Source organism: Haliaeetus leucocephalus, unplaced genomic scaffold (assembly GCF_000737465.1).
Source record: "Haliaeetus leucocephalus isolate CR32 unplaced genomic scaffold, Haliaeetus_leucocephalus-4.0 Scaffold678, whole genome shotgun sequence".
Classification (NCBI taxonomy): Eukaryota; Metazoa; Chordata; class Aves; order Accipitriformes; family Accipitridae; genus Haliaeetus; species Haliaeetus leucocephalus.
The window spans coordinates 6174467-6188530 of NW_010973114.1; the positions used below are offsets into that span (position 1 = coordinate 6174467).

General features: G+C 47.3%; 1 protein-coding gene across 1 annotated transcript in view; it reads left to right on the top strand.

Moving 5' to 3' along the window:
• Nucleotides 1-7561: 7561 nt before the first annotated feature.
• The window catches only part of DACT1 (dishevelled-binding antagonist of beta-catenin 1), a 15148-nt gene continuing 8645 nt past the window's right edge, over nt 7562-14064 (top strand). The window contains exons 1-2 of the mRNA XM_010579871.1: nt 7562-7728; nt 13904-13979. Coding sequence (XP_010578173.1) covers nt 7562-7728; nt 13904-13979 — 243 coding nt within the window. The remainder of the gene's footprint in view (nt 7729-13903; nt 13980-14064) is intronic.

Sequence of the window (14064 nt, forward strand, 5' to 3'; positions counted from 1 at the left end):
AAGAGACCATTAGCTTTGGCTCATTACCTTAACTGAGATGACTATTAAATCCCACTCCTCCCGCCACTTTCTGTAAAATAAACTTAGAAATGAGCCATCTTTGCAGCTGTGACTAGTAATAAATCCAATTAATTTCCATGTCTTTAGTGTTAATATATGCATTAGATGTGTCAGCTCTGCCTTTTTGTTTCCTTCATGGAAAAGCTTGTCTCAGAGATTCCCTTCTAATTAGAATGAGAATTTGCTCCTTTGTGGATATATTCCTCCAGGAAGCCACTTACTGAGATGCAGTATCTTCAGTCCCAGGGAATGGTGTTACTGTTTGTTGTTAGGTTTTTGTTTTTTGGTTTTTTTTTTAAATGCATATGACAATTAGTATCACAACAAATTCATACTTCCCCTGCTCATTTAAGGGTTAAGGAAAAAAACTCCACTTTGTCCTGTGAAGATGTCACCAAACAAAGCAGAAACCAAAGGCACAGATGCACTTCTCTTTGAAATCTGCATAGTAATTACTGTTTACCGTCCTTCCTCCTTCATTGATGACTCCGATACAAAGGGTACAGTAAACAGCTGTGTGGGATTCATGGTCAGATCCATTAGCGGAATCAAGTATTTCGGCTGAGTGCAAGTCTCATGCCAGTCGTTTAAGACTGGATAACAAGCTGAGAGGAAAACCATGCAGGTCATGGCTGTGTAGCATGGTCTTCTAGAAAGTATTGCTGGAAGTGCTCTTCTTGATTACAGGAAGATCAGAGCCCCAGCACAGATAGAGGGGCAAAGTGCACAGGCTCCAGCGAAGCCTTTGAAAGTTTATCAGCCCTTGTAGTCCAAAACCTGCCCATAGGTGCATCATATCTGTATGTCAAAGAGCGTAGCCCGCTCGAAACGGGAGTCCAAGACTACTGGTGCAGACCTCAAGGCACCGCTTGCTCTGTAGATAGAAGAAGAAGCTGGAACTTGAGTCCTGTGGAGAAGCAACTTTTAATTGTGTCACATCCAAGAGAAAATCGGCCCAGAAGCCAAATTTACATGAACAAACCCTGCTACCGACCTCCTTTCCTCCTCCCGCTGCCCCACAACTAACCTCTCTTCTCCACCCTTACAAATAACGCAAACTCCCAGCTTCGTTTTCTGAGATTTCCCAGAGCACTGCGGATGCTTTTCTTTCTGCCTATCTCTCATGTTACATCCAGGAATGGCTATTTCTCCTTGCAAAGGTTATCTATGTTTGAAGCCTCCTCCCCACAGACAGAATCATAAGGTCTCTGATGAGGAACAGCAGGTCTTTGTTCATTCTCAATGCATGGGGCTGTAAATCCTCTGAGGGTGACCAGGGAAACCAAGAGCTTGCTGCCCTCATAAATCTCCCAGGGTGGCTGCTGCAGCCATCGTGTGCTCTCCAAAGGCTGCAGGTTTCCGATGGTCTCGGCAATTGTAGGATAGAAAATAAGCCAGTGTACGTACTAGGGGACAAGAATGAAAGATGTTTTTTTGGTCACTTTAGTTAAAAGGTTGCCTGGATAAGCTGCTGGGGGTGGTTGGGAAAGACAAGAGAGGGTAACAGCCTTTGGAGCTTTTCTTCTGCTTCTCGGTTAAGCCAGTGTTGATCATCAGGGCTTTGTGCATTAAGCTGGAAGTGCTGGCAACACCCCTGCTGTGGTAAACCCGGGGTTGCACCCACATTTAGGGTTGGTACCCCTAATTGGAAATGACCTGTGATCTGGGGAGTGGTGGGGAAGGTCTGAGCAGACTAGCACAATCCAGCCAGCACCCTATGGTCTGGATGTAGTTCTTGGGCTGGGTCCATCCTCTCCCCACCTTTTATCTTGCTTTGGCTTCAAAGCAGGACGGGAGAGGACAGGGAATGGCATCTAGGGCAGTGAGTGACACCCAGGAGCCAAACCCTTGTTATTGTACCAACACTTGCCATCCAGTCCTTCCCAACTCTGTGGCCCTCTCAAATATGCTGTGGTTAGTGCCTTCACGTCCATGAAAGATAAAATTCTTGCCTCATCACAACGATGCAGGGTGCTGTGTTTGTCTCTTGCAATGCAGCGGGGTAATTCTGAGAGCTCATTGCACCAGGATGTCATCCATTTCCAAAGGCTGGGAAATGATCTGCCGAACCAGTGCACCTCGGCATCGCCACCGCCGATGCAGAGAGGTGGCTGACAGCACCGCTTCCCAGCAACACGGCTGAGCCCAGCTGAGCATGACAAGTTCTCAAAGTGCTGCTGGGCTGCAAGGAGTTGTTAATTTTCTTTTTTTTTTTTCTTCAAGTTTTCCAGGTCTGATCTTCCCCAGGAGGAATCCCCTGTTCAAGTGTCATCCAGTGGTGTGAAGGAGCCTGATCTTGTGGCAGTAGCGCCAGATGGTGACTAGTAAGATTCGTGTGCATGTGCCAGCTCTGTTCTCATCTCCATGTCTTAGCTCAGGCAGGTCTCCCCATCTCCGCTTCCCGCTCGGTAAGACGGGGCATTTACTTCAGTTGCTTTATCTGCCACCCAACTGAAGGACGCTCGGTGTCTCCAGCCCACGTGCCTTTGTTCAGAGCAGGTATAGTGGAAAGCCAATTAATGGGGCAGGTTTAAGGCAGTCATTGCCCGCAAGGCAGTTGTCATGCCTGCCTCTCCTCATTAGTGGTCTCACATTTAGTCTTTGTGCCTGTCTCCCCTTGAGTCTAGCTGCCTGGGAAGGACAAGAGCTGTTTGGATGTCTATCGGTCCCCAGCAGCCATGGAGGGAAGCCTGATTGAACCAGTCCCTCCAGCTGCTCTGACTTTCCTGGTGTTCTCGCTGCCATGACCAGCAAGGAAGGGCCAACTGGTTCCCTGGGCCTTTTGTTGCTCAAAGCGAGAGCCTCCTTATGGGCCCTGTAGCCCTTGGCTGGATGCTCCTTCCTCCTCTTGTCCCTCTGGCAACCATTTAATAAGCAAACCCTCCAGTGATGCTTTTCCTGGCAGGCCCATGATGTGGCTATTTGAATTCTGCCTTTTTCTTTTTAACCAGGTTTATTTTCTTCCTCTTCCAGGTAACTAGTAATGCTTATGGGAGGGCTCTCACCTCCTCTTGCTGCCTTAGGTGTCTGAGTACCACTTGCCCTGCTCGCTCAGACAACTGGCAGTCTATTTGTTTTCAGTCTCCCTGGAACAAGCCTGGCCTTTTATTTTTGTAGCTTTATTCTGCCCTGCCAGCAGCCCTGGAGCTCCCTTGCCAAAGCAAGAGAGGAGAAGAGTTGAGCTCCACGCACTGAGATGCGACTGGCACTGGTGCGAGATGCGAAGCAGGCTTGGATTTAGCACATGGCCCAGCTGTTTTTGTTTTGATTTCTTTATTTGTTTGCTACTTTCCCTGATGCCTGCTGCTTCCCTCTGGAGGATCTCAGCTTTTTTTTATAAACAAATCAAAATTTAAAACAAAAAAAAGGGGGGGGGGGTGCGGGGAGAAGGTGTTGGAGGAATCGGAGACATTTGGAAATGTGCGCAAAGCAATGTGGTGACGTTTGCCTCAGCTTGAAACAACAGCTCGGAGGCAGATCAAGGCTCTCCCTCTTGGCTGTCAGTCCCCTTCCTCGGCTGCATCCCCCGGCGGGCTCACAGCACGCCGGGCTCGCTCCCTTTGCACTTTCCCTCTGCAACCACCAAGTGAATATTATATGACATTTTAATAATAACCAAAGGCTGCGGATTTCACATGACTCTGGGAGTTGGGCTATGGAGCTGGGCTGTGGTGGGTTTAAGTTTTTGGAGGAGCAGCTAAATTGGAGGAGCTGTGCAAATCCCGCACACTCCTAGGCTGAGCATCTGCGCACTATACACTGAGGTGGTGACTCAGGTTTGCATCTCAGTTAGGTGGAGTTGGGGAAAGTATCATCAGTTTAAACCTTGCACAGAGACGTGGTTTAACAGCTCCCTGCCTGCAGTTCAATCTCTTCAATGAACATAGAATGAAGCATAGATCAGAGTGAGGCACAGGCTGAAAAATTCAGACCCCCTTCCAAAATATGAATGTGCCAGCATTTGGGTGTGTAGGTCTGGAGCTGGAGTCTGACTCACTTGCAAATAGGGACCCTTTGCAAAACATGGATCAAGGTTCAAATTCCTGTCCCTCCTCCAAAATTAAATAAAGGTTGAAGAAATTCTGAGAACCCAGTGTTTTGGTTCTGGGCCATCTAAGAGGGGTGAAGTATGTGCTTAAGTGCTTTGTTGAATAGGAAGAGACTTGAGCATGTGCTTAATGTTATTAAGTGCTTAGCTGTTTTTGTTGAATCAGGGCCCCTGGCTTTTAAAGTCAATACTAACCCCTTAGGCTGCATCTGAAAGGATTTGGAAAAGAAGTGGCATCCAGATACTGCTGGATGTTTGACTGCTGAGCCCTGCATTCCTGCTTTGAAGGCTTGTTTCTCTAAATGTGCTCTCATTGCTATTCCAAATCATCTAAATGACTTGTCCCTGGCCACCAGGTGATTATGAAGAGAGCATGGGGAGTTATGGACATTTAACACACGCCCCGGCACAACTCCCAGAGAAGTTCAGCTGTCCCGCAGTTTCCATCCATGATCTCAAGGCAGCAGGGCAATACTGGGATGTCGAAGTGTGACGCTGGTTTGCTGGTCCAAGTGGAGAGGCACACTGCAGGCCTTCGGATATCCTCTTTTGGTGGCTGCTGTGCTGCTCCTTGTATCCAGCTTCTCCTTGTTGTGAGAGCCCCTGAAGTCAGTTTGGTTAAAAGGAGTGGGTGAGGATGAGCTAAGCTGCCTTCCCGGGGGTGACGTGGGTTAGGGAGTGATCAGAGGAACACAGCTGGCTGATCTGTCGCCCACAGCAGGGAACAGAGAGTAGCCGCAGGCAGGGAGCTTTTCAGCCAACGTAGATGCTGCTGGAAAGGAGGTGTCCCCAAAAGTCTGCAACAAGAGGATGGATATGAACCTCATCCCCTGAAATAGCGTTTTGGTGGCACAAGAGCTGGAACTGGCAAGCAGCGTTTGAGAAAAATGAGACTCCAGAAAGAAGGGGGGAAAATAGCAACTTTTCCTCCTTTACAGGTAAAAGAGTGTCTGAGACCAGGATGGAAATAGATGGAAAGCTTATGCACAGATGAAAGGCTTGAAATGAAATACATTATGCATGAGACGAACAGTTGGAATCTGAGAGCCACTTGGAGGTAATCATCTGAAAAGCGGGAACAGTTCTGGGCAACAATTTCAGCCTATTGCAGAGGCACCAAAATGGTTACCAGAAACTAGGTTTCCTTTTAAAGGAAAGGCAAAGTTAAAATCGCAGGACTGGAGTGGCTTTCTCCGGACAAACCAGATGCAGCCCTCCCTCCTCTGTGTCCTCTCCCAGGTCTGGAGGGACAGGCAGGCTGGCTGCTGAGTCGGTCCCGGGACAGGGTTGGCAGTGCTGTCCCATGACTAACAGTGCCATATGAGAGAAAGGCTTTGATTTGCAATGCCAACATCTTTTGAAACGAACTAACTTCCCCAGCGCTGCCTTGCTGTTGCAGGCTATTTTTCTAAGAAAATGTTCCTGTCTGCACATCTGATGCTAATACAGCAAATGGTAACGCAAAGATGCAGCACGCCCTGAATCAACAGCTCAGCTGTGAGATTCAGATTAAAGTTTTGGGCCAATAATTTCTGGAAATTGAACTGCCATTCTTTTCTCTTGCAGGTTTGCAGATGCCTGCTTTGATAGAAAATGTGTTCTTCCAGGACAACGCCTTCATTAAAGAAGATTAAAAAGTGATATTCCCTCTTAAGCCAACATTGGTAAGAGCCTCAATACTCAAAAAATGGTGGAACAATGAGAACAACAGAGATTCAGGTACCATTGCAGGTCAGTTTGCACCTGAATTCAAAGCCAGCCTTTTGTGTGCGGCAGTTTCTCAGCTCAGGTTTTAAGATAAGGCTTAGAGACTGACAGCAAGTCTCTCCAGAGCCCTATCTGTTCCGATTCAGATCCTGCTGTTTATGTGTCACAGACTCCATGACTGCACACCTGCCTTCCAAGTTTTATGGGACTCACTGATGCAAAGCCTGGAGCCAGTGACAACTCGCCTTCCTCCAGGCACGTGCCTTAAGCAACAGCAAGAGGTCTGTGTTTGTTCTCCCCAGCACAGTGGAAAGGGAATTGTTTCAGGCAAAGAGATTTACGCTGGGGGTTTTTTTAGTGGTTCCTTGACTTGTTGTTATACACTAAATGAGACTCACTCCTGTTAACCCTCTGAGTATAGAAAACCAGGAGAGGCAATGGGTGGAGATGAAGCTTAAAATTTTAGGTTACGTTCTTAATTGCAAAATTAAGTTCTTAGATGCAAAGAATGTGAGGGTGAGATAGCGATGAGTGAAGTGATGCACTGAGGACCGCCTAGCAAACCGATACTACCACAAGATCTTTTGAGCCTTCTTCCTTTACAGGTGTGACGACTTCTGGTTTAAAGGGAGAGCCCAAATGACAGGGCATGGTACACCTAATCTCTTCTGCCTCCGCCACTGAAGTCTTGTGACCTTGGTTGAGTTATTTAGCCCGCCTCAGCTTGCCCGTATCCAAAAGACGTTAAAAGCCACTTCATTAAATGTGCTGTTTGGTGCAAACAAGATACATGCAGGTTGCCTCTGATTCATATTCAAGGGCTGTTTTTCACTGGCAGTGGAGCTGATGTAAAGGGGCCTTTGTCCAAGTGAGCATCAGCTGAGACTAAATGAACTCCTTTAAAGGCTGTAGGGTTAGAATTTGCTGAGGAAAAAAAAAACCCTACAGGTCCTTGCCGTTACTGTCAGGTTTGTATGAACTAAAACCTGTTGTGGACATAGTTTGATCTTGCCCGGCTTCCCACAGCGTGCAGGAAGGTTTGATCGGAAAGCCTCCCCGTGAGCATTTCTGCCCAGCTCCAGGCTCCCATCAGGTGGCCTGCTTCAGCTGAGGGGTCCCAAGGCCATCCAAAGAGCACAACTGCAGCCAGCTCTGCCTTCGTCGCAGGCAGTTTGAATGCAAATTGTGCTGCAAATTATATCCTTTCTTCTGGGAAGGGCTTGCTACTTTGAGCATGTGCCTCTCTGGTCCTAGGTTGAAAGCTGAGCTGTTTATGGATGTGTGGTGAGGTAGGCGCAATGATTCAGCTAGCAAGGAGAGCATGAAATATATAAGCCTGTTTGGGACAAAATACTTGGGCCACACAGGTGTCACTATTGCTATACCTTCACTACTGACCATACATTAGCTGGCTAGGTTAGCCCTGTGTGGGGTAAGTGTTCACACAGGCTGAAACGGTGCTACATCACTGCATAACAAGAGAGCTTTACTGTTGCTTTACTGAGTTATAGTAGCAATGTTACCGTGGTTTTGCAGTGTCCCCAAAGCAGAGCCGGCTAGAGCATTGCCTCTCTTGCCCTGCTGCGCTTTGCCTCTCTCCTCCCTACCCCTACATGGATGTCCTTCTGCTGCAGCACAGGGAAAAAGGAAGGCTGGAGGTGAGACCCGTTCTGCCCTCCTTGCTCTCGGCAGAGAGCTGGAGCAGAGTGGGGCTGCTGGGCATGTGGAGCTGAGAGGGGAACGCAGATGGGTTTTGCTGGAGGAGCAGAGGGTCTTAGCAATGTGAAGGAGCAAGGGAGGGCTCAGCAGCATGAGTGGTTCTGTGTGCAGGCTGCCATGGGTAGGTCTCAGAAGGCTAGATCAGGGGTATTGGTGATGGCAAGAGGGAGAGATCTCTGTGTAGCCAAGCGCAGGTACGGTGGGACTCCCTTTCCTGGTAAGCAAGGATGCGAGGTTCTCTAGGGAAGATTGAGTACTGAAGGCAGAGGGAGAGGAGAAGGGAAGGCAGCCAGTGGTAGGACTGGGTCTGGCCTTTGCATGGACTTGCTTTACTGGACTGGCTGCCTTTGGAGCCTACGTTAATGTGGGACCTGAAGAGCATGAGCTCATGCTCAGTGTCTTCTTGTCCCTTGAAGAGTCCTTATCGATCCTGACAAATTCATGCCTAACCTTTTGTCAAAGACATCTTATGATGGAGAAGCTTTTTCCTCCTCAGGCTGTTCCGCTTCCTTCCGTTGGGAATTTTTCCCAGGCTGTCTAAATCTCAAACTGTAATTTAAGCCCATCATTTCTATTCTTCCACTCCCAGTGGCTGATTATTCACAGTTGAATAGATATTCCTCTGCAAAGGCCATGCTGGTGAGGGCTTTTCCCAGCCTGATGTGCTGAGATGAACACTGGCAGCATGGGTGCCAGAAGGCATTAAACTAAGCAGAAGTCCGTGTCAGCAAAGGTTAGGCTTTTTTAAATGTAAAGATGAAATCCAGGCCAAGAGAAGAAAAGGAGTCAAAGTACAAGGACATCAGACATGATATTGTAAGGATAAATCAAAAGTAATTGCAGCAGAACTCAACTGACATCATCTGCTTGGTGATGAGGGAGAAAGGAAAAAAAAAGTGAGAAAGAAAGTGTCACCTGGAGCAGTCCAGCTCTGACTTCATTTGAACAGTGTCCATGAGCCTGGGGAGGGAATGCAGTCCCCATCAGTTAGCATTAGGGCATGATGTATTAGGTGATTTGCTAAGATGCTGGTAAAGTTTCTATACAGTGAACAATGAGGGGGATAGCTTCAAGCTCTGCTTCTTGTCAGCTGTGAACATCATGAGTGACACTGGTTTGTTTAACTCCATGTTCCCCCTCCCCGTGTTGTCCTTATCAGACCCTCTCTTATCCTTAAAACAGAGGTAAAAATGGAGCTGATCTTGCCTGGCTTTCCACCCTTTCCATCCAATTCTCTCCCACGCCTTCCCTAATCTAGGGACTAGAAGCAAGTTTTCCATCTTCCTTGTCAGTTTGACACCTGATGCGGGCAGCAGGCGTTGCTGGAGCAGCACTGCGATCCCTCGCTGGCCTCAGGGCTCACCAGCCCTCCAGAGGTTCTGCACTGCTCTGGCTCCTCTGCTAAGCAGAAGTGGGTCTTTCATGGCCTTAGAGAGCACCACATCATTTGAGGCAGCAATGGGTGATTCAAAATCAGTCCTCTTCCTGACTCAACAGATGGGCTGCTGCCTGCAAAAAACCCCCGAATGTCTTTGCATGGCTCATAGTCTGACAGGAATGTCTGGAGAAGCTCTAAAGTCACTTTCCCACAAGCAGCTGTTGTCTGCACCCTCTTCCATGGCCTCCTGGGTGACTTCTTGTTTTGCATACAGTCCATCCTTCCTTCCACATTCCCTCTGGATGGAGGTTTTTGCTGGAGGGTTTCCTGCTCTTGTCTCTTCATTCCTGTACAACTCTGCCTTCTCAGTCGTGCCAGTGCAACTGCTCATGCTTAAAAGTGGATCGTTGAAATATCTGGGTTAACAAAAAGGAAAGAAGAGGTTTTTTTAACTCAGATCAGGATAGCAATCTGTTTTCCAGCCACAGTCCCTGCACAGCTGGTGGGACGATGATCTGCAGCAGAGGAATAGCCAAATGTAGGAAATGCCCAAACTAACAGTCAGGAGCTGGGAAAGGAACAGCATCGCCATTCTCCCCAGTTCCAGCGCGTGTTCCCCTCCTGTACATCAGATCAGGGGAGTCAGATCATCGCAGTGACCCCACGGGAAATGTCTGTCCCTTCACCTGGCACATGGGCAGTGGCACTGGGGGTTAGGGAAGGTGGGACTGTGTCTTTTGGTGGGAGACCACAGTCAGATCAGATTAGAGTGAGGGGAAACTGGACCCTTGAGGGACCTAATCAAGTTGTCAGTGGTTCCTAATGTAGCAGTCACTACCAGGTTTTGCCATAACTACTAAATGTAGTAATGTTTTGACAGGCTGGGGTAGTGCTTGTCATCTGAATATTGTGAGTTTGTGTTAAAGATCCTACTCCGCGTTCTGCGTTTAAGGAATTTGGCCTCTGCGTCTTGTTGACAGCATGGAAATGTTTCAATGCCATACAAATGCAAGGAAATAAATGTAGGCTGCAGAAGTCTGAGAAGAGTAAAATGCATCATAGGTATGCTGCAGTTACCCATCACCCAGAGAAATCGGTTTTGTTTGACAAAAAAATGGAAACACTGCCAAGATATTTTGCTTCAGTTTAGGTTATTTGCTAGGATTGTTTGTGGTTAGCAATGAGCGCAAGGTTCACTTGTAATAATAATGTAACCATGGTAATACGATAACACAAACTGATGTCAGTCTGATTTGCTGATAAGATTTATACCCTATTATATTATCCAATGCAATTAAGAAATGCTTAGAAAATTAACATTAGAATAGATTAAAATAAAGTGTCAGAGGCATCGTGACAGCTGTGGGTCTCAAGCATAGTCCCCAGGTGGATGTTTCTGGATAACGTATCACCCTGACTCCGACGGGCTGTGTTACAATAAGCAAGGAAAGCAATTGCTTTCATTTTACAAACAGGGAATTGCAATGTGCCTCTTAATTTCTGCAATTTCCTGCACTCATTTTAGTGTGACTGGTCAGAAATGAACCTAGGAAAAGTAACAAGTGTTAATTGGCCCCATTTAATCTAAACTGAATTTAATGATCAGCAGGGGTGGAAGAGGGAAAGACAAATGTATGCTTTGGGATGTAGGGGTTCGCTCCCTGTAGGAAGGAAATTAATGGTGAGATGGGGATCAGAAACTCTTGCCCCTTGCTATGTGTTTTGGATTCACTGCCCATCGTGCCAACCACTGCTTTCTCAGGGCTTCTTTTATATTACGAGTGGCAGCCACCTGCTTTTTCTTGTCTTGTAAGCAACATGGAGCAGAGACCATCTCTTTATTCCCTATATATGAAATGCAAAGGGAACACAGCATTTCTTTCCCCTAATAGTATAATCATAAGAGATGAACCACGATAATCATAAAAGATGAGCCATTTCATAACTGCCTCTGTACTAGCCAGAATTACACTTCTCATAACATCCTAGCAACAGAGCTCCTCAATCATCATCTCTTCTCCTTCCCTGCAGATAACTCACTGCCTCCCTCCTTGCAGTTTCTATGTTCGAGTTTAGGATGGGGAACCTGGGATTATTTGTTTTTGGAGGATTTCAGCTGATTACCCCAGTGAAGGAACAGCAACTTTACAAAGGAGTGTAAGAGCAAGTCCTTCAGCTGTTGCCCCAAGCCAGGAGAGGAATGGAAGACAGCTTTGGACTCGGGGATTTTTTTTCATGTGAGAGTCCTATTACTTAGCCCTTGCTAAGAGTTTTGAGATGTTTGGTTTGCTGAGATAGAGGCCTCCAAGGGCTGTCTAGTCAGAGCTAATCTGGGGATTGGGGCCTCCCTCTTATCTCAGACTAGTTTTTCACTGGGATGATTGACTGCAGTGTAACCGAGAGGGGAGAAACCAGTCTTAGTCTCTTGTTCCTTCTGTGCTTAAAATATCTGTTTTACGTGAGGACGATACCTAGCAAAGGCACCCTTTTCTCCATCTTCTCACCTCACTGTCCTCTTCTGGTTCTGTCTTTCATCTATATTCCACTACCTATTGCCAGACTTTTTCTCTTGCTGCTTATGGACTCTTTTATTTTGTTGTTTTCTGAATGGTGCCTTCCTGACTAAATTAAAGGGACTGTATTTTATGCTCATTCTCTTTGGTCTTTCTGCTGCCTTCAAACCCTGCCTTTTCTGGCTCCCCCTCCCCTTGTCTCCAGGACCTACACTCTGCTGAGCTGCATCCTAGTTCTTCAATAGTCTTCTGTGGCCCTCCCCTCGCTCATGGTGTCTTTGGTCACATCTTGTTTTCCTTCTATTATTCACGTAATTTGGCATGTCTTGCTGGCTGCTCACTTGCACATCTCCTTCTCCCATGCTGTCCAGCCTCCTAATTCCCACTGCTTCTCTGGCACCCTATTATTCCTTCATCTATGGGGAGAAACGCGAGTTCCTCTTCTTCAGATTCCCCTTCCCTTCCTCTTCGCTGATCCTAGCCGCACAGTGAGTCTGGTTCAGTCGAAGCTGCATTCTCCTCTCCGTGTGATGTAGGCAGTTGACTGTTTTGGCAGTTCTTGTGTTTCTTTCCCTTCCTGGAACCGATGCACTGCGAAGGATGAACACAGAAATGTCAGCAGGGAGTACAGGAGACGAGCAGTATCTTATAGTCCTCAGAGCGGAAGAGGTGACTTGGGAGGGAGGAATCGGACCGAAATCTACCAAATGCTAAGCGGCAAGATAAATAAATCTGAACATTAAGACAAATTTCATTTAGTGCTGCAATTTGTTTTTGAAGCAACGTCTACATTGCACAGTGAACAACAGCACAGAAATAGTCGAAATAGCTTTGCGTAAATATTGCATGAAGCTTTTGTGTACAAACGCATAGAAGGCACCGAGCTACATGCAAAATCTGACTAAAAAGGGTGAAGGAAAATGTGGGAGCTCTCTGCTTCCATATCTGGAGAGCTTCTGGTACCCGCTTGGGAAAATAACTCTGCATTGCAACACAGCTTTCAGCATAAACATGCTCAGAGGGTGCTGCGTGCCAAGCTGCACGTGGGAGAGAAAGCCATGGAGCAGGTTTTTAGGTCAGCAGCGGTGGCCTATAGGTTGTGGGGCAGGGGCTGAACCTACTTCTGGGCCTTTTATGGGCCCAGATATATAAAATGAGTAGAGAGACTGTGGTCCAGTATGGGATTTGGGTTTTATTTCCAGTTTTGCTTAGCAACCTCAGTCAATCCTTTGCCCTTGGGGCATCCCTTGTCCTTTCAGTGTTTGTCAGTTCTCTCTGTGGCTGCAATTTCATGGTCTCTTGAATCTGGCAGTGACATTGCTCCCCAAAGGTCTCGCCCTGCCTTCTCTGGCTGCTTATTCCTGTGCCGCCTCACTTCCCCCCTTTTGCTGGCACATACGTCCACGTCTACATTAGCAGCTAGGACAGCATAGCAGGCATGGATTTACCGAGCAGTAGGGCTGGACTGAGGACCTGCCATCCATGCTGTAATTATTTCAAGGGCGTTACTTTGGGCTAGTTGTGTTCTCGTCCCGCAGACCGAATGTCCATTAATGGACAACCATTAGCGGTCGGAGTGCTTTAGGTGTGCTCCCTTCTTCTGCTTTTGTCTTACCCCAAATCAGCTCAGATCATTTGTTCTAAAATCCCTCTGCGATGTGAATCACTGCATGGTAAGCCGGAACGACCTAGAGACTTGGTTCAAAAAGGCACTCGTAATCCAAACTAAAACATTAACATAGATGCACTGTGCTGACACGGCTGTGTGGTGAACCAGCTCTGGGAAGAGATCAAAAGCAAAAAGAAACGGAGCTAGCTTTAGCTTCGACCATCTCCGAGCTGATGCGTGTGGCCTCACGTACATTTGGGCCAACATTTGGGAGGGACCGAGGGGCTGGTTATCAGCTGCAGGAGGAAAATGGATATCTTTTTTAGAAAGCACTTTACACTGGTTTAAGAAGATGGTGAAATAATGATCTATGTCAGCTGCAGGCTCTTGGAACATGAACCAACACCTACAACGGATCAAGTAGGTGTACGGCACACTGCAATGTATTGTCTACTGCAAAAAGCATGGAAGTGGGGAGACGAATTTCATCTGAGACCTCTCAGTACCACAAACAACCATAATCTTCTGAGGAACAGAGGGAGAGCAGGAAAGAGCATTTCATTATGCTCATAACGTCTGTGAGAGCTGCTGTACGGCAGGCTCACATCTCTCCAAACAAACCCCATATTGTAAAGGGCTCCCTCAATGCTCTCTTCTTCCTCTTCCACTCTCCTCCCTCAGAACATGTCTGCAACTCAGTTTTTGCTCTATTTTGATACTAACATTTTTCTTTTTTTCTTCGGCATCTGCATTTCTCCTGCCCCCCATTCCACCGCGTGCCCGTTGAAAACCTAATTGCAGATCCCTTGCTGCAATTAGTCTTAGATGCTGTTAGGAAGTCCACTTCGTGATGGCTTTTTTTTGGCTAGTCGACTCCGAACGGGCTTTGAAGCAACACCTCGCTGGCGCTTTGCTCCTCGTACCTCCGCCGCGCTCGGCGCGCTGGTGCGAGGACTGCCACGTTCTCCCCTGCTTTCCACTTTTCCCTACCCTCTCCTTACCCCCTCACTTCTTCAGGCCGGGATTTTTT